Source organism: Dendrobates tinctorius, unplaced genomic scaffold, assembly GCF_039654945.1.
Source record: "Dendrobates tinctorius isolate UK_male_01 unplaced genomic scaffold, ASM3965494v1 ptg000014l, whole genome shotgun sequence".
In the NCBI taxonomy this organism is placed as follows: Eukaryota; Metazoa; Chordata; class Amphibia; order Anura; family Dendrobatidae; genus Dendrobates; species Dendrobates tinctorius.
Genome location: NW_027361682.1, coordinates 3,537,158 through 3,557,049, shown reverse-complemented (window position 1 = coordinate 3,557,049; position 19,892 = coordinate 3,537,158). Strand labels below are relative to the sequence as shown.

The 19,892-nt window shown below is 40.7% G+C and overlaps 2 protein-coding genes across 2 annotated transcripts in view; both read right to left on the bottom strand.

Moving 5' to 3' along the window:
* Window positions 1–19,892, bottom strand: part of LOC141073676 (uncharacterized) — a 502,533-nt gene that overhangs the window by 316,899 nt on the left and 165,742 nt on the right. The gene's annotated exons all lie outside the window — the stretch shown is intronic.
* Window positions 1–19,892, bottom strand: part of LOC141070474 (uncharacterized) — a 79,314-nt gene that overhangs the window by 52,843 nt on the left and 6,579 nt on the right. The window contains 2 exon segments of the mRNA XM_073559491.1: window positions 12,389–13,482; window positions 17,427–17,517. Coding sequence (XP_073415592.1) covers window positions 12,389–13,482; window positions 17,427–17,517 — 1,185 coding nt within the window.

Here is a 19,892-nt window from a genome sequence, read left to right as displayed (position 1 = left end):
AATTGTAAAAATTGGCCCGGTCATTTAGCTGTAAAATGGCTCTGTCACTAAGGGGTTAAAAGATCTCAAGCTGATCCATGTTTGTATTCAAAAAATGTAGATGTATGTTCTCCTATATGTAGACAATGTAATCATGTGTCATCAGGATGAAAAAGAAATTGCAAAGCTAGGTGAAATTCTCAACCAGCACTTTGAGACAGGACCTTGGAAATGTGACATGGGAATCCAAATCCAGAGAGAAGAAGATGGGAGTTTTCTTCTCAACCAAAGTTCTAAAAATTTCCCCAATACTAAACCAGTTTAGAATGTCAGAAGCCAAAGATACATCGACACCAATGGATCCGTCCTACTCAAAGTTGGAAGGAGAAGATCTGCTACCCAGCAATTAGAGTTACAGACAAGCAGTGGGGGCGCTTCTGTACATAGCAGCCACAACTTGTCCGGATATCAAAGCCACAACTCGTCCGGATATCACAGCCACAGTTGGAGTTCTATGCCGACGTGTAAGCAAGCCAAGCCAAAGAGACTGGAATGCAATTAACAGAATTCTTCAATATCTTAAAGAAACTCAAAGGCTAAACATTAAGATATCTGCATCAGGAGATCTCACTCTCAGAGGTTATGTGGAGGCAGATTGGGCTGGAGTTTCAGTGATCGGAAATCAACAAGTGGTTACATGTTCAGGTTAGGAGAAAATTAAATTTCTTGGTCCAGCAGAAAACAAGTGTCAGTCGCATTATCTTCTACATAAGCAGTATGTCTTCTGCTTATGCAAGTCAAGAAGTAATTTGGTTGAAATAGCTTTTGGAAGATTTCAGCAAGCCATTAGCTCAAGCAACAATTATCTATGAGGACAACCAAGGATGCTTTAAACTTGCCAGCAGTGAGAAGATTAGTGCAAGGACTAAGCACATTGATGTAAAACATCATCACTTACGTGACTTAGTGGAACGTGATGTACTAGTGTTTGTTTATTGCGAGTCTGACAGGATGATAGCTAATGGCATGACAAAGCCATTATCAAGAGCCAAGTCTGTGGACTTCAGAACTGCAATGGGACTAACAGGATTAATAGTTGTTGAGTGGGGGTGTTCGAATATGTTTGGTGCAACAACTCCATTCCTGTCTATGAGTGTTCAGTTGCTAGATTTGTATGCTGTTCATACAGTAAAAAAATAACTCCCAGAGGCACACACAGGAAGAGCATGTGACTGTATTTCTTGTATTCCTGTGCCTGTGTATGAGAGAAGTGGCCTGCTGTAGAAGCTGCACAGATGGAGACACAGAAATGATTTATTCCTGATCTAGTAAGCATATTGTTCTTAAATAAAGAAGCTCTGTTGTTACACGCTTGGAGAGTATCCTGAATAATCCGCTGCCAACACAAAACAACATTTTTGTTGTCACTTCACAAATTCTAAATCGGTCTGAGTTCTGAGGATTGGGCTGGCCACTTCATAACATCAATCACGTTGGTCTGAAACCTAGATGTGGTTCACTTGCTGGTGTGTTTGGGGTTGATGTCCTGCTGAAGTTCCCATTTCAAGGACATTTTTTCTTCAGCATAAGGCAACATGACCTCTTCCAGTATTTTTACATATTCAAACTGGTTCATGAGGCCTGCTATGCGATAAATGGGCCCAACTCCATAGTATGAGAAAAATCCCAAACCATTAGGGTATGTGCAGCGTCCAACCCTCAGCATCCAGATATTACAGCATAGTGGATGGGATTTCAAGAAATGCCATGTCCACTATGCGGACCGCAGCATGTCATTTCCTCTTGCGGAGACGCGAGTCACCCATACAATATATTGGATGCTGTGAATCCGCACGGTGCAGTGAACACATGTGGATTCACCTGCATTCAATAGATGGCAGCACTTTGGTTGCAGTGAACATGTGCTGCGTCCAAAGTGCTGCCAGTTCCGTCACATACCGTTATGCTTTCACCTCCCTGTCTTATGGTCTTCACAGTGTACTGTGGCTTGAATTCAGAGTTTATGGGTAGTTTCATAGTCCCAGTTATTTGGTGTTCAGTATGTCTGGAGAGGCTAACTCCAGAGTGGTGAGAGAGGTAAAGAAGAACCCCAAGATCACTGGCTGAGCTCCACAGATGCAGTAGGGAGATGGGAGAAAGTTCCACAAAAATGTCTTCATTTCTGTTTTTTTCAGTCAAGATGGGGTGCAGAGTGTACATTGAGAAAAAAATGAACTTTTTTGGATTTACCAAATGACTGCAATGAAACAAAGAGTGAAAAATTTAAAGGGGTCTTAAAACTTTCCGTACCCACTGTACTATTGACACTCGGCTCGAGCTCTGCTGCGATCGTGAACAGACTGTCAGTGCAATGTGCGTCGATCCTCTCACATGAGAGAATCGCAGCACAGGTGCAGAGGAAACAGAGAAAGTAATTTCTCCCCTTCATTGCCTGTCTTGGCATATACTGGATTGTTCTATCATGCCGATTCTCAGATGTGAGCTGCCCCATAAAATAACACTGGTCCAAGTGCTATGCGATGTTTTATCACAATCAGACTACCAGTCTGGTAGTCTGATCACCTGCTCCTCCATCAGCAGTGATTTTATATCTAACAAGAGAGCAGACCATGTAATAAAAGAGGGCGCTGTGAATAACAAGAATACACTATGTAAGAGACAGCACTGTACATAACAGGAGAGGAAGCTATATAATAAGGAACGGCACCATATATAACTAGAGAGGATGGTATGTAATAAGGGACGGTGTTATACATGATAAATCAGGAAACTATGTACAGTAACTAAGGGACTGTGCTATATATTAGTGAGTACACTACAATATATACTAAGGGACTGCTATACATAATAAGCGAAAACACTATATACTGAGGGACTGTGCTATACATAATAAGTGAGTACACTATATACTAAGATGCTGCGCTATGTATAATAAGTGAGTACACTATATACTAAGGGACTGTGTTAAACATAAGCGATAATAACATCTTCCTCCACCTCTCCCTGTTCCTAAATCCATTATAAATCACCCTTCCTCCCTTCCCAATCCCCAACACCCCTCATTTTCCTCCTCCCCTCGCATCCCATTATTGTCCTCTCCCCCACCCCCATCATTGCTCTTTCCACCACCTCTATCATTGCGTTCTCACCACCCCATCATTGCCCATTCCACCACCTCCATCATTGCCTTCTCCCCCACCAACCCCATCATTGTCCATTCCACCACCTCCATCATGTCCTCTTCCCCTATCACCTCCATCATTGTCATTTCCACTACCACCATCATTGCCTTTTCCCCACCACACCCATCACTGCCCATTCCACCACCTCCATCATTACCTTCTCCCCCACCACCCCCATTATTGTCCATTCCACCACCTCCATCATTTCCTCCTCCCCAGCACCCCCATATTTCCCCACCACCTCCATCATTGCTTTCTCCCCCACCACCCCATCATTGTCCATCACCTCCATCATTGCTTTCTCCCCCACTACCCCATCATTGCCCTTTCCACCACCTCCATTATTGCTTTCTCCCCACCACTTCCATCATTGCCCATTCCACCACCTCCATCATTACCTTCTCCCCCACCACCCCCATCATTGTCCATTCCACCCCATCATTGTCCATTCCACCACCTCCATCATTTCCTCCTCCCCAGCACCCCCAAATTGCCCTTTCCACCACGACCATTATTGTCTTTTCCACCACCATCATTGCCTTTTCCCCACCACCTCCATCATTGCTTTCTCCCCTACCACCCCATAATTTCCCTCTCCCCCACCACCCCCATCATTGCCTTCTTCCCCACCACCTCCATCATTGCCTTCTTCCCCACCACCCCCATCATTGTCCTTTCCACTGCCACCATCATTTCCCCCCACCCTATCATTGATCATTCCACCACCTCCATCATTTCCTCCTTCCCACCACCTCATTATTGCTTTTTCGACAACCAACATCATTGTCCTTTTCACCACCTCAATCAATGCCTTCTCCCCCACCTCCATCATTTCCTCCTCCCCCACCCCCATTATTACACTTTCCACCACCCCATAATTGCTTTCTCCACCACCATCCCATCATTGCCCTTCCATCACCCCATCATTACCTTCTCCCCATCACCCCATATCATTGACTTCTCCCCCATCACCCCCGTCATTGCCCTCTCCTCCACCTACACACACACAAACACACACAGCACCATTCACCTCTCTGCACGTTCCCCCTGTAGAGCTGCGCATGCACACACACATACACACACAGCACCTCTCACCTCTTCGCACGCTCTCCCGCAGTCACAGCATCACCGTCGCTGGCAGCTTTCTCTCACTGGCACAGCAGCTGCGGCATGAACGATGATGTCATCCAGCCGTGCCGCTTGACTGTTGTGTGAGACAGGAAGCATGGGCAGGAAGCAGGGCGGATCACTGGAGTTCCACTGCCATTTTCTCTTGTAGGCAGCGGAGCTGCAGGATCTCTCCCTACCCACCGCAAATGAGGGCAATCTGACCAGGTGCCCCCCGGAGCCTCAGGGCCGGATAAACAGGCCAGATTGCCCTCATTATTAGCCGCCCTGCAGGGGCCCCCTGGAGCCACTGGGCCCTGGTGCAGCCGCACCGCCACAGCTGGTGTGGTCCGACTCCAGCGGGTCCCCTCACCCCTTGGGGCTCCATAGCAGTTGCGTGGCCTGCCGCCATTGGCAGTTTTGAGCACTTTGAGGGGTGCAGTTTTTAAAATATTGTATTTTTTTAGGTATTTTCAGTCGTATAGGCCCCTCATAGTCGCCTCAAATGTGAAGTGGTGGCTACAAAAATAGTTTTTGAAAATTTTGTTGGAAAATATAGAAATTGATGATGAACTTTTAACCCTTCTAACTTACTAACAATAAAAAATTATGTTTAAAAAATGATGCTGATGTAAAGTAGACATATGGCAAATGTTATTAGCTATTTTGTGCCATATAACTATCTGGTTTAAGGGCATGAAAATTAAAAAGTTGAAAATTGAAAAATGATCAACATTTTTGTCAAAATGTCGATATTTTCACAAATAAATACAAACAATATCAGCCTATATTTACCACTAACATGAAGTACAATATGTCAATAAAAAAAGATTCTCAAAATTACTCGGATACAAGCATGGACTGGCGAACAGGACAACAGGAGAATCCTTCGGTGGGCCCGTGTGCAAGTGTGGACCACCAACTCTCTTATATGAGCAGTACTTGGCACTATATACTTGAATCACTATGTACAGACATCTTATTCATTTAACAATTTACCCAGTTCATTGTTCTATATATATTTCTGATTCAGGATGATGTCACATTTGCATGTAGCTGAAAAGTGGGGCCCTGGAGTTGGTTACTGGTGGGCCCTTGGCACCCCAGTCCAACACTGCTGGGATATGTTGAAGTGTTTCAGAGTTATTACCTTACAAAGTGACACTGCTCAAAATTGTAAAATTAGTTAAAATTAGGCCTGGTCAGGATGGTGAGAACAAGCTGGATGGTGAAGGGGTTACCTGATTAACCCAGCAGGAAATAAGGTTGAATCCCTGCTATGTGTACCACATGCGATCGAATGATTGCAGCTTCTAGTCTCTTAAAGGAACCAATAAAAAAAGTTTTAAAAATATTAGTTCAAATCACCCTCTTTTGCCCTGTTGAAAATAAAACAATTTAAAAATGCACATATTTGGTATCGCTGCGTTTAGAAATGTCCGATCTATCAAAAATGTAAAGTCAATTAATTTGATCGGTAAACGGTGTAAGAAGAAAAAAAATTGAAACATTAGAATTATGGTTTTTTGGTCACCACAATAAAATGCAATAATGGGTGAACAAAACATCATATGTACCCCAAAATGGTATCAATAAAATCATTAGCTCAGAGTGCAAAAAATAAGCCATCTCCCCAGATTCAAAAAAAATGCAGACGCTATGGATCTTGGAAAATGGCGACTTAAGCAATTTTTTTTTCTTACAAATTTCAGTATTTTTTTTTTCGTTATTTAAATACAAAAATATCCTATACAAGTTTGATATCTGCGAACTCGTACTGACCTGGAGAATCATATTGCCAGGTCAGTTTTATCATTTAGCGAACATGGTAAATAAAAAACCCAAAAAGCAATTGTGGAAGTGCATTTTTTTTGCAATTTCACTGCACTTGGAATTTTTTTTTTCCCATTTTCCAGTACGTGAAATGCTACAATCAATGGTGTCATTCTAAAGTAAAACTCGTCCTGCCAAAAACAAGCCCACATTCATCTATATGGATGGAAAAGTAAAAAAGTTATGGTTCTAGGAAGAAGGGGAGAAAAAACGAAAGCGCAAAAATGAAAAATCACAAGGTCGTGAAGGAGTTAAGTTTAAAGAAGAAATGTTAAGTCATGTACTTGGGCCGCGCAAATAAAACTTATAAATTATGTACTAAATGGCAAACTGAAAAAGACTTGGGCATTTGACCAGTGCCAGGCAGCAGCTCCTAAGGCAAATAAAATAATGGGATGCATTAAAAAAAGACTCATAGTTTTCAAATCTGTACAGTCTACAATTTGGGCTCCAGTATATAAGGAGGACACGGCTGAACTAGAGCGGCTGCAGAGAAGAGAGACCAATGTTGTCAAGGACGGCCTGCATATCTTTCTTGAAAAATATATTACAGGCGATGGATACTAGATTCTGTGATGGTGCTGATTCGAGGAACTAGTCTGATTCCCGTATGTGGAGTCAGGAAGGAATTTTTCCCCTACTATGGAGCAATTAGCATCTGCCTCATTCAGTTCTTGCCTTCTTGTGTTAGGTTATAGGGTGACTTCAATGGACTTTCAACCTTTAAAACTATGACAAAATTTCACAAGCAAACATAAAAAAAGAAGAATAAGGCACAAATGTAATAATAAATAAGTCTTTATGTGTTTTGCTCTCCCGAGGCATACTGGACAAATTATTTAAAGTGTTTCACTTGGTCCTATTACCACAGATGTATATAAAAAAAACAGCCTCTAGCTATACAGTTTGCCTTTACAAACCCTTAAGAAAGAATGGGTCATTCTAAAGAGCTCCCTGCATTTGATTTGTTAGTCAGTTTAAGCTTCTTCCCTCCTAATATTCCACAATCAAGAGAACTTGGGTATTACTGAGTAGTGTAAGCATCTAGTAACCACATCCATTCAGTCATGAAAAGTCACAGACCATTGAGAAGCCTAGTGCATAAAGGTCACTACTGCTCTGCTAACTCAATAACTGCAGAAATCCATAGCTCCCCTGGCATTAATGTCCACACAAAATCTGTGCATCAGTGTAACATCTGCCTGAGGCCACTGGCTCAAAATGCTGCCTTGCACAGACATGGCACAAGTCACTCCGTCTGGCAGACTCCAGAGAAATCCCAATACCCTTTAAAGGGAATCTGTCACCCTTTTTTTGGCCTTGCAGCTGCTGGCATAGACATCGGGGGGTTATCTACAGCATTCTGTAATGCTGTAGATAAGCCTCCGATGTAACCTGAAAGAGAAGAAAAACACGTCATATTATACTCACCGAGGTGGGCGGTCCGGTCCGATGGGTGTCGCCGTCCCGTCCAGCGCCTCCCTTCTTCATGCAATGACATCCTGTTCTATCGTCCTGTAATGGCTCCGGCTCAGGCGCATTGCTCTGCCCTGTTGAGGGCACAGCAGAGTCCTGCAGTGCGCAGGCATCAGGAGAGGTCTTTCGCCTGCGCACTGCAGAATTCTGCTCTGCCCTCAACAGGGCAGAGCAATGCGCCTGCGCCGGAGCCATTTCAGGACGGGAGAAGAGGACGTCATCGCATGAAGAAGGGAGGCGTCGGACCGGACCGCAACACCCATCGGACCGGACCGCCCACCTCGGTGAGTATAATATAACGTGTTTTTCTTCTCTTTCAGGTTACATCGCGGGCTTATCTACAGCATTACAGAATGCGGTAGATAAGCCCCCAATGTCTATGCTGGCAGCTAATAGGGAAAAAAAGGGTGACAGATTCCCTTTAACTCCTATACACGGACCTAATTTTGCAATAGGACCCAGTGGAATGCTACCATGGAAGAGTTGCCATCCGGGGGAATGAATGGTCGCCAACCAGGGTCAGGGCCGAGAGGTCACGTCATGGACAAAATCAGGATCTGTAAGAATAGTCTGAAACAAGCCAGGGTCAAAATAGAAATATACTAAGTCAAACAGGAGAAGAAGACAAACACCTAGCCAGGGAGACACTAAGCTATATCTGGCAGCTTCCAGCGGTAAGCCGGAAGCTTTAATGGGGTGTGGTGCTCTTCAATTGCCTGGAGAAGAGAGGTGATAACTTCAGCTGTGGAGCACACATACCCGCACTGCCAGACTGGATGGTACTACAGGTCCCAGCCACTGTACCTTAATGACTGGACAGAGCCCACCGTCCAGAGCTTCTGGTTGTAACATCTCCAATGCTGCCCGCAGAGTGAATACGGCGGCGCCTGGAGACAGAAGCAGAAGTCACAGGTTCTGGTGGAGATGTGACAGTCAGGTACCTCATGGCATATGTGTCCATGACTGATGTCATAGAATTTAGTTTGATACTAGGATGATTGAAATTATTAGGTATATAACGTGTGGATGGAGACAAGACGCTGTAAAGATTCCATTCTGATCTGAGTTTATTCAGGTAACATAATATATTTTATACCACATATGATTACATATAGATACAGAGATATGCAATCACAATATAGGATAACAATTACCTTGGATATCTTAATCCACCAATAATAGAACTTCAAGGAATGGTGTTATTTACTAAAAAAAATAATACATTCATAGAATTCTAGAATTTTAGAGGTGGAAGAGACCTCAAGGGTCATCGTGTCCAACCCCCTACTCAATGCAGCGCAGGATTCACTAAACCATCTCAGACAGATGTCTGTCCAGCCTCTGCTTAAAGACTTCCATTGAAGGAGAACTCATTAACTGCAAACTTCACAAAAACCTTAAATACAATTATTCTAGACAGACACATCCTGTAGAATTGCATAGTCTGCGAAAAAAATCATCTTGAGGTTTACACCAAAATTATGTAAGGTCACAATTTCTAAAAGTTATCTTTACTTCCTACAAATATGTTTGAAGTACAGTAGCTAACCATAAACTAAATAAAGATTAACTACAGCAGTTTTTATTTCCCTGCACAATTTGCTACCTACAAGGTTACACTGTGTGCAGAATTATTAGGCAAAAGAGTATTTTGATCACATCATCCTTTTTATACATGTTGTCCTACTGCAAGCTGTATAGGCTTGAAAGCCAACTGCCAATTATGTAAATCAGGTGATTGGCATCTCTGTAATGAGGAGGGGTGTGGTCTAATGACATCAACACCCTATAAAAGGTGTGCTTAATTATCACATGACAGGTATGTCCCCCCTGGGAATATGTAATAAAGTAAAAAAAAAAAAGTGTAAAAATAATTTATAAAAAATCGCTAAATAAGTTAAAAAAAAACATTCCCTAATAAATTCATTTTTTGGAAATAGAAAAAAAAAAACTATAAAAGTACACATATTTGGTATCGCCGCGTCCGTAACGACCCGCCCTATAAAACTGTCCCACTAGTTTACCCCTTTAGCGAACCCCTTAAAAAATAAAAATAAAAAACTAAGCAAACAATAATGATTTATTATCATACCGCCAAACAAAAAGTGCAATAACGCGCGATCAAAAAGACGCATATAAATATCCATGGTACTGCTGAAAACGTCACCTTGTCTCGCAAAACACGAGCTGCTATACAGCATCATCAGCAAAAAAAAAAAAAAATTTATAGCTCGCAGAATAAAGCGATCCAAAAATAATTATTTTTTATATAAAATTATTTTCATTGCATAAAACCGACAAAACATAAAAAAATGACATAAATGAGGTATCGCTGTAACTGTACTGACCCGAAGAATAAAACCGCTTTATCAATTTTACCGCACGCGGAACGGTGTAAACGCACCCCCCAAAAGAAATTCATGAAACGCTGTTTTTTGTTCATTCTGCGTCCCAAAAATCGGAATAAAAAGCGATCAAAAAATGTCACGTGCCCGAAAATGGTACCAATAAAAACGTCAACTCGTCCCGCAAAAAATAAGACCTCACATGACTCGGTGGGTCAAAATATGGAAAAATTATAGCTCTCAATATGTGGTGATGTAAAAACTATTTTTACAATAAAAAGCGTCTTTTAGCGTGCGACAGCTGCCAAACTTTAAAACCGCCATAAATAGTAAATCAAACCCTCCATTATCACCCCCTTAGTTAGGGAAAAATAATAAAATTAAAAGAAAATGCATTTATTTCCATTTTCCCATTAGGGTTAGGGCTAGGGTTAGGGCTAGGGCTGAGATTAGGGTTAGGGGTGTGTTGGGGTTAGGGTTGGAGTTATAATTGGGGGGTTTCCACTGTTTGGGCACATCAGGTGCTCTACAAACGCAACATGGGATCTGATCTCAATTCCAGCCAATTCCGCGTTGAAAAAGTCAAACGGCGCTCCTTCCCTTCCAAGCTCTGCCATGCGCCCAAACAGTGTTTTACCCCCACATATGGGGTATCAGCCTACTCAGGACAAATTGCAAAACAACTTTTGGGGTCATTCACGACCGGGCTTTATAAACTTCTGTGAAGCCCTTGGGGGTTCAAAGTGCTCGCCACACATCTAGATAAGTTCCTTAGGGGGTCTAGTTTCCAAAATGGTGTCATTTGTGGGGGGTTTCCACTGTTTAGGTACATTAGGGGCTCTCCAAATGCAACATGACACCCGCAGAGCATTCCATCAAAGTCTGCATTCCAAAACGTCACTACGTCCCTTTCGAGCCCCGACGTGTGCCCATACAGTAGTTTTCTCCCACATATGAGGTATCGGCGTACTCAGGACAAATTGGACAGCAACTTTTGGGGTCCAATTTCTCCTGGTACCCTTGGGAACATAAAAAAATTGGTGACTAAAAGATCATGTTTGTGGAAAAAATACTATTTTTTTATTTTCACGCCCGGGCGTTATAAACTTCTGTGAAGCACTGAGGGGATCAAAGTGCTCACCACACATCTAGATAAGTTCCTTGGGGGTCTAGTTTCCAAAATGGTGTCATTTGTTGGGGTTTTCACTGTTTTGGTACATCAGGGGCTCTCCAATCGCGACATGGTGTCCGATCTCAATTCCAGCCAAAAAAGTCAAATGGCGCTGCTTCCCTTCTGAGCTCTGCCATGCGCCCAAATAGTCGTTTACACCCACATATGGGGTATCAGCGTACTCAGGACAAATTGCACAATTACTTTTAGGGTCCTGTTACACTTGGAAAAATAAAAATTGGGGGTGAAAAGATCACTTTTCTGGAAAAAGTATGATTTTTAAATTGTACCGCTGTACGTTATAAACTTCTGTGAAGCCTTTGTGGGTTCAAAGTTCTCACCACACATCTAGATAAGTTCCTTGGGGGGTCTAGTTTCCAAAATGGGGTCACTTGTGGGGGGTTTCCACTGTTTAGGTACATCAGGGGCTCTCCAAATGTGACATGGCGTCCGATATGAATTCCAGCCAATTTTGCATTGAAAAGTCAAACCGTGCTCCTTCCCTTCTGAGCTCTGCCATGCGCCAAAACAGTGGTTCCCCCCCACATATCAGGTATCAGTGTACTCAGGACAAACTGCACAATAACTTTTGCAGCCCAATTTCTCCTGTTACCCTTGGTAAAAATAAAAAAAATTGAATCTGATGTATTTTTTTGTGAAAAAAAGTTAAATGTTCATTTTTTTAAAATATACAAAAACTTCTTGTATGTGGTTTTGAGCACCTTAAGGGGTGCAGTTTTTAGAATGGTGTCACTTTTGGGTATTTTCTATCATATAGACCCCTCAAAGTGGCTTCAAATGTGATGTGGTCCATAAAAATAAAATGGTGATGCAAAAATGAGAAATCGCTGGTCAACTTTTAACCCTTATAACTTCCTAACAAAAAAAAATTTTGGTTACAAAATTGTGCTGATGTAAAGTAAACATGTGGGAAATGTTACTTATTAAGTTTTTTGTGTGCCGTATCTCTGTGATTTAAGGGCATAAAAATTCAAAGTTGGAAAATTGCGAAATTTTAAAAATTTTCGCCAAATTTCCGTTTTTTCCACAAATAAACGCAAGTTATTTGAATGAAATTTTACCACTAACATGAAGTACAATATGTCACGAGAAAACAATGTCAGAATCACCAGGATCCATGGAAGCGGTTCATAGGTATTACCTCATAAAGGGACAGTGGTCAGAATTGTAAAAATTGGCTTGGTCATGAACGTGCAAACCACCCTTGGGGGTTAAACCATTGTATCAACCACTGAGGACTTTCAATTTTTTATATTTTTCTTCCTTGTGTGAATCCTTTGATGTCTAACAAGATCAGATTTTGTAGAATAACATTTCCCACATTCTGAACATGAATATGGCTTCTCCCCTGTGTGAATTCTCTGATGTCTACCAAGAGTTGATTTATCTTTAAAACATTTCCCACATTCTGCACATGGAAATGGCTTCTCTCCTGTGTGAGTTCTCAGATGTTTAACAAGCTTTTCTTTCTGATTAAAACATTTCCCACATTCTGAACATGAAAATAATTTCACCCCTGTGTGAATTTTCTGATGTATAACAATATTTGATTTATCTTTAAAACATTTACCACATTCTGAACATGTAAATGGCTTCTCCCCTGTGTGAATTCTCTGGTGTGTAACTAAAACAGATTTATAGTTAAAACTTTTGCCACATTCTGAACAGGAAAATAACTTCCCCCCTGTGTGAATTCTCTGATGTCTAGCAAGATTTGACTTATCTGTAAAACATTTCCCACATTCTAAACACAAAAACGGCTTTTCTACTGTGTGAGTTCTCTGATGTGAGACTAGAACAGATTTATAGTTAAAACATTTTCCACATTCTAAACATGAAAATAACTTTTCCCCTGTATGAGTTCTCTGATGTCTAACAAGATTTGATTTATCTGTAAAACATTTCCCACATTCTGAACAAGAAAAAGGCTTCTCCCCTGTGTGAATTCTTAGATGTTTTACAAGTTTTTTTTTATGCTTAAAACATTTCTCACATTCTGAACATGAAAATGGACTCTCCCCTGTGTGAATTCTCCGATGTCCAACAAGAGTTGATTTATCTGTAAAACATTTCCCACATTCCGAGCATAAATATGGCTTCTCTCCTGTGTGAACTCTCTGATGCGTAAGTAAAATGGATTTATATTTAAAACATTTTCCACATTCTGAACATGAAAACGGCTTCTTTCTTCTGGGACCTCTTTTATGTTCACCATCATTTATGTTATTTTGATTTTCGTTAACACACGGTGATGAATTAGTGGACAGAACCTGTTCAAAAGTATCAGATGACAGATCTTTACTTTGTATGGCTGGTTTTTGTTTCACTGATCTCTTGATACGGTCGTCTGCAAAAAATGAAACTGATACCATTATTTTTCAATAGATTTCTTGAAACTATGTTATTTATTTCTTTATAGCATTTCCATGTAGTAAAGTGACTACACAATATATAAGAAAATTCAGTTTTCAACTGTCTAGGACAGTGGCGGTAACAGGAGTTTTCTGCTACCATTTTACCTTAGCTTGCTCCTTCCCTCCATCATTGAGGTTCAACTGCCTTACTTTTGTGTATGACATGAGTTATTCTTTGACCTGTTGTCCTCACAAATTTAAAATGCCAGTTAGCAACTAGTCCATCAGGTGACCTTCAGTCCAAATTCCTGCTAAAGGGATTATACCAGAGATCCCGTGGAAACATTGTCAATTTTGGCTAACATTAAGGTCTCCATAGTTTTTCTCACCTTTGTGGTAAGCATAATTACAGACTAACTGACCAATATCATTCAGATTGACAGTCTGTGGTGGATCAAGTTCATAGAGTCTCTCAGTTGGAAAATGAAGAGGTCAAATAAATTCAAAATCAGGAACTTTCCTTTAATGCTGCAACTTTACCACCAGCACCTGCACCTGAAGCCACTGTAAATTTGTTTGATAGATTTTCCTGGGATTACAAAACAATGTGCTTCCCCATTGTAAACTTTATTTAAACTTCCGTTCTCTCCTCTGAACAGCAACACAATAGACTTGCTTTTATCGGCAAACTTTTTGATTTATGTATCTCCAGAGCTGTGATCCGTGATAATCTTTCTCCCATCGTTGATCTTTGCAATTTAATTTTTTCCTCCGCTTCTTCCAAGAGCCATAACTTTTTATTTTTCAATTGACAGACATCTCAGGACTTGTTGTTTTGCAAAAAGAGTTGTCATTTTTTATGATAGCATTGTTTTACCATATAATAGACTGAAAATAGTAATAAAATTCCTAGTATGGTGAACGGATGAAAAAAAAAAAGAAAAGCCACCATTTTTTCTTTTTAGGTTTTGTGTGGTGGTGGGAGGGTGCTTATTTTTATGTAGTTTATTATATGGTATAAATTACTTGTAGATATGTTTTTTCTGGTTGGTACGATAATAGTCAACTAATTTGTTGTCTTTTTTACTTTACTTGGTAAAAAAAAATTGGTTTGCGTAATTTACTGTACACAAAACATAGCCTTCCTAGGAAGACCAAGGAGGTAGCAACAGGGATCCATTTTAATTAGGCACCAAAATGTAATGGCAATTCCTTAAACCCCCAACAATCATATTGGGATGTGAGTAACAGGAAGCTGGTGAGTGCCAAGGGTTGTAGAGCTTTCATCAGAGTAAAAGTTGGTGGGGAGTGGGGTTACGTTATTTTGATGACTCTAAGATCTAACACATTATGGTTTGTTTCAAACATGTTTTTTCACTCCTAAAGAGTTTCACTCCTTTCAAAATTTCCGAAGTATTCCATAACTCCTTGCTCAAACCAGATCGTTCCTCTGATCATCCTACTAAGACTTCTCATCCAGTTATTGTCCAGGAATTTGATATTCTACAAGACTTTGATGGTAGAAAAGTAATAGGTTCTGTGTACTTGTACTGTGTTCTTAGCTAACTTGAAAGTTTGCGAACTAAATGAAAGATCATAGGTTCTCTCAATGCTGACAACTTAACCCCTTCACTTCTCGGCAATTTTCTAATTTTATTATTTCGTTTTTTCCCTCCTTTTCTTCCAAGAGACACAACTTTTTTATTTTTCCATCCGCATAGCCATATGAGGGCTTTTTACGGGACAAGTTGTACTTTTGAATGACACCATTCATTTTACCATATAGTGTCCTGGAAAAAGGGGAAAAAAAATCCAAGTGCGTTGAAATTACAAAAAAAAAGTGCAATTCCATAATGTTTTTTTTGGCCTTTTATTTACCACGTTCACTGTTTGGTAAAAATGACCAGGCAATATGATACTCCAAGTCATTATGAGTATGCAGATACCAAACATGTTTTTTTTTTTTTGAGGTGGTGAAAAAAATTTGGGAATTTGAAATAAAATAATAAAAATGTTGCTTTTGTCACCATTTTCTGAGACCTGTAGCATTTTAATTTTTCAGGGTATGGAGCTGTGTGAGGGCTTATTTTTTGGGAAGTAGCAGTAGTTGTAGCAGTAGGAAGCACCTGTTCACACCTGATTTCTGTTTGGAAATGACTGCCAGTCTTTTGATATTTGTATACATTAGCTCTCTTACAGAGCACTCCACCCCCTCAGCCTCAGGATTTTTTAATTACAGCAGGATCCTACCTTCCCAAATAGACTTCAGTCTATGAGAGGATTCACATTAGATAGGTTCCCAGCAACGAGAATCGCCTTGTCGTGGCTGCCGGGTACACATGAATAGGCCAATTTATGCACTAAGTAGTTTCACATTTTCATATTTTCTAGTGCAGTAAAGCAATTAAAATTTCATATTTCATGTTTGCTACAGAGTGCTACTATATTTGTTGGTTAAAATCACGATCTGCTATGAATGCCAGCCACAGGCTCCGATCCACTCGCACCTGTTAGAAGTACTTGATAGCTGATTAAATCAGGACCGTTTGTCCTGATGAAGAAGTTTGAAACTTCAAAACATGTATACCAATAAACCACAATAAACCACAGAATTGGAATCCTGTCTTCTTATCATCCTTTGATGGCAACGCAGGTTAACCCATTTGTTTCCAGTTTTATAGTTGAAAGAACTGAACTTTCTCATTGTCCTCAGTTTTCCAGTGTCTGATCCCTCTAAGCATCTTTACTTGGAGCCTGTGTTGAAATATTCTATCGCAAAAAAAAATTTACAAAGAAAACCCAAACTCATAAAGTCTCCTCCAAAACTTGTCCTCTACATAGAGGAATTTCAAAAACTGTGACAGAGAACTGCATGGTATCAAACTAGCTTGGGATAAGCAGAAAAACCTACTGAAGAGGACTCATCACAGATATGTACCCACCACTAGTGGTGGACAGGGACAGAAAAGGGCACCTGTACAAGAACAGTATATGGGCCCTTTGCAGTCCAATAGCGCATCAAAACGCACAATTCTACTTGTTTTGGAGATGGAAATGGACCACATTACCTCCTGGGCACCTGTATGGCTGTATGATAATGTCTGCTCCTGCCAAACAAATTTGCTCATGGTTAAATAGTAAAGTACTTTGCAGGATCTTACGGTCAAGATATTAATATAGATGCTTTATCTTTTTGTTTTGAACCTATTGATCACTACTGATACTCAGTTCATCACTTACTGGTGAGTTCCTATATTCTTCTTTGATATCCCTCTTGGAAAGATCTTCATTCAACAGAATCAAATTAAACGGCTACTATCCTAAGGACATTTCCCAGGTTGGCTGACATCTAGGTGTGCATAAGACAATGGATCATACCATATCTATTAACCCCATTTAGACTCTTTGTGACATCTGAATGAATGATTGTCAGGAGAAGAAAAGGTGAGCTCACAGATATCACAGATCAGGGGGACTGGCCTGCTTCTGACTACTAGTACCAGCCAGCCAAGATAACATCCCCATCCTTGCAGTCTGAGATCAAGTGGCGTGATCAGCCTCTGCCAAGTGTTTACAGTCCGTTTATTTGAGCTCAGCCTTCCCGGCCTCTCCAACTCCAAATCTCTGCCTGTTCTGAAGCCACAATACAGACTTGCGATCCACTGCAGGACAAGGACTGTCATGTGTCAGGCAGAGAGCAGCGGCAGAACGCTGATCTACACCTCGGTACATAATGCACTGCTATGGTCAATTCCACGTCCCCCATATCTCCCTGGTAGTGTAATTCCCCCTGCATCTTTATCACTCGGGATTTTCACATGTATGCTTGGTGCACAGTATAAGGAACAGGGCGGAATATTGGGATCTGGGGGGTTTATATCATATCTGACAAATGCTGCAGCAGATATTTGGAAGTTTTCCTCAGACTGGGGCTCACCTGTGCGATTATCTGTAGGAATCTTCTCTTTACGCCTCTCATTGGCCCTCACATATGTCTCTGTAGTATTAATATGGGGCAGATCCTTACCCTGAAACAAATATTGTAAAAGTCACCAACTGATAGAAATTATTTTACACAACATTTCTAAGAATAGAAAAGATTATTAATTAACATGAAAACCCAAAAATGACAAAGCATCAGTAGTTATCACATATCTGTAGGTCTCCAGTATAAATTCAACTTGCTGGCTCCTAATTCTAACCAGCAGTCTCCATAAACAGAAAATTGTGAGAAGATCCAGACACCATCTAATGTCTATGATCAGCTTTATCCTGACATCTTCACCAAGTATATAACACACTGAATGGACACTTTATTTGAGACACCTATATAATAAAACATTGGACCTCCTTTAGTCTTCAGAATCTCAGTAATTTCTCACACCGTACATTCCAGTAAGTGTTGACATTTTTCTGCAGGAATATTGGCCCATGCTGTCAGGATAGCTTCTGGAAGTTGCCATAAATGAGATGGAGGTACTGACATACTCAGAACAGCCCTTTCTTCCCAGAGATGCTTTATATGATTAAAATCTGAGGGCTGTGAAGAACAGGAGAAGCAAGAAAAAATTGCTTTCATGCGCCTGGAAGCAATCTGTGAATATACAACCCTTGTGGCATGGTGCATTGTCCACCTATCATAGGGTAAACAACTGCCAAGTGTCACACTGCCTTGTGGGATGCAGGGCCTAGTACCTCGGAGGGTGGTTCAGTCACAGAGACTCCGATGGCTCTGACAATCCCTAGGTTAGGTGGCAAATAATAAAGGGGGAAGTTGACGGATATATGAGTCTGAGAGTCATGTGGATGACGGCAAGGTATGAGGCCGCGGACGAAAGAAGCATACACCTGGGGTCCCGTGCAAACTTGAAAGATGAACTTTACTGAATACTTGTAACAATTCTTATGTTTTTCCATATAACAGTCATGGGTAGCAGATACAATTTTCCTTACACATTATGTCAGTCAAAGCCTTTTCTCGGTCCCGGCCTTGGGAGGATGGCAGTAACTTTTCATTTGATTAACTGTGCTGCGTGAAGGGGGAGGAATAGCTAACCTTAATCGGATCGGAGTATCCGGAAAAATCTGCAGCTCTGTAGCTCCTTCGCTTGTCAGCACTCTGTTGCTGTAAACGCGGGGCACTCCAAAAAAAAGTGCTATATGTACTACCCGCTTGTCCTAGACGAGGAGCCTCAATTTCCTACCTCCTCTCACCAACAAAGCCGCACGTAACACTACCTTTTCAGTCTCCCTCACACCTCCAACTGCCACTTATTTTCAAATCAGTTAAACAAGTTGCAATGCCAAACTAAGGCAGAAGAGGGCAGTATAGTACTACAAGTTGTAATATCAAAACAAGGCAGGAGAGGGCAGCATAATATTAAATAATTTACCTTCTCCCAAGGTAAGACGGGAAATCGGTGTTACAAATGCAATCATGTAAGGAATAGAGAACACATTTACCATATGACATATAACATACATTAGTAATGGTTTTTCTGGTCACTACACCAGGAAGTGATGAACTTGCTTGGCACCATGATTACGTAAGCACTAGAGTCCAAAGATCCATCATTCTAAAGATATTATATTACACAGAATGTGACATGAAGGGTACATTGGTCCATGCTGCTGTTACCAAATTCTGACCCTCTCATCAGCATATTGCAACATAAATTTGGATTCATCTGATTAGAATATTTTCTACTACTGTCAATTATATATTTTTTTAGCACTTTTTGGCGAAGAAGTTTTAAAATTCTGTACATATTAGACAGCAACATTAGTGGAACTACCCATCTGCTGCATTAGGCTATCTATGCTAAGGAACTACAGATGCATTCGGACATATTAGTTGGTCACCACTTCTGTATTCAGCTGCAATTTACAAAAGCGTGAGGATCACATGTTCCTCAGAATGATTATTCATTGCTTACTCGATTAGTTTTTTACATCCAAAGGTTCCCATTTGATTGGCTATTATTCCTCAAACCCAACATTCCCAGTATACTATAGACATTGTTGCGCTTAAAAACTGTCCATAACCCTAATACAGATGACCATACCTCATTCGATATTGTTCTGATTGCACACATTTCCTATTTTAATGTGTAAACAGATCATTTTTTATATGCTGTATTCTGCGATCATTGGTCTAATTTTCATACAGGGATATGCCAATCATGAAAGAGCCGGTGTCTCTAATAAATTGTCAATTCGGTGTATAATAATAATATTAATAAATTTTATTTCTATAGCGCCGACATATTCCGCAGCACTTTACATTTCAGAGGGGATTTGTACAGACAATAGACATTACAGCATAACAATAATCACATAGATTAAAACAAATACTAAGAGGAATGAGGGCCCTGCTCGCAAGCTTACAATCTATGAGGAATAA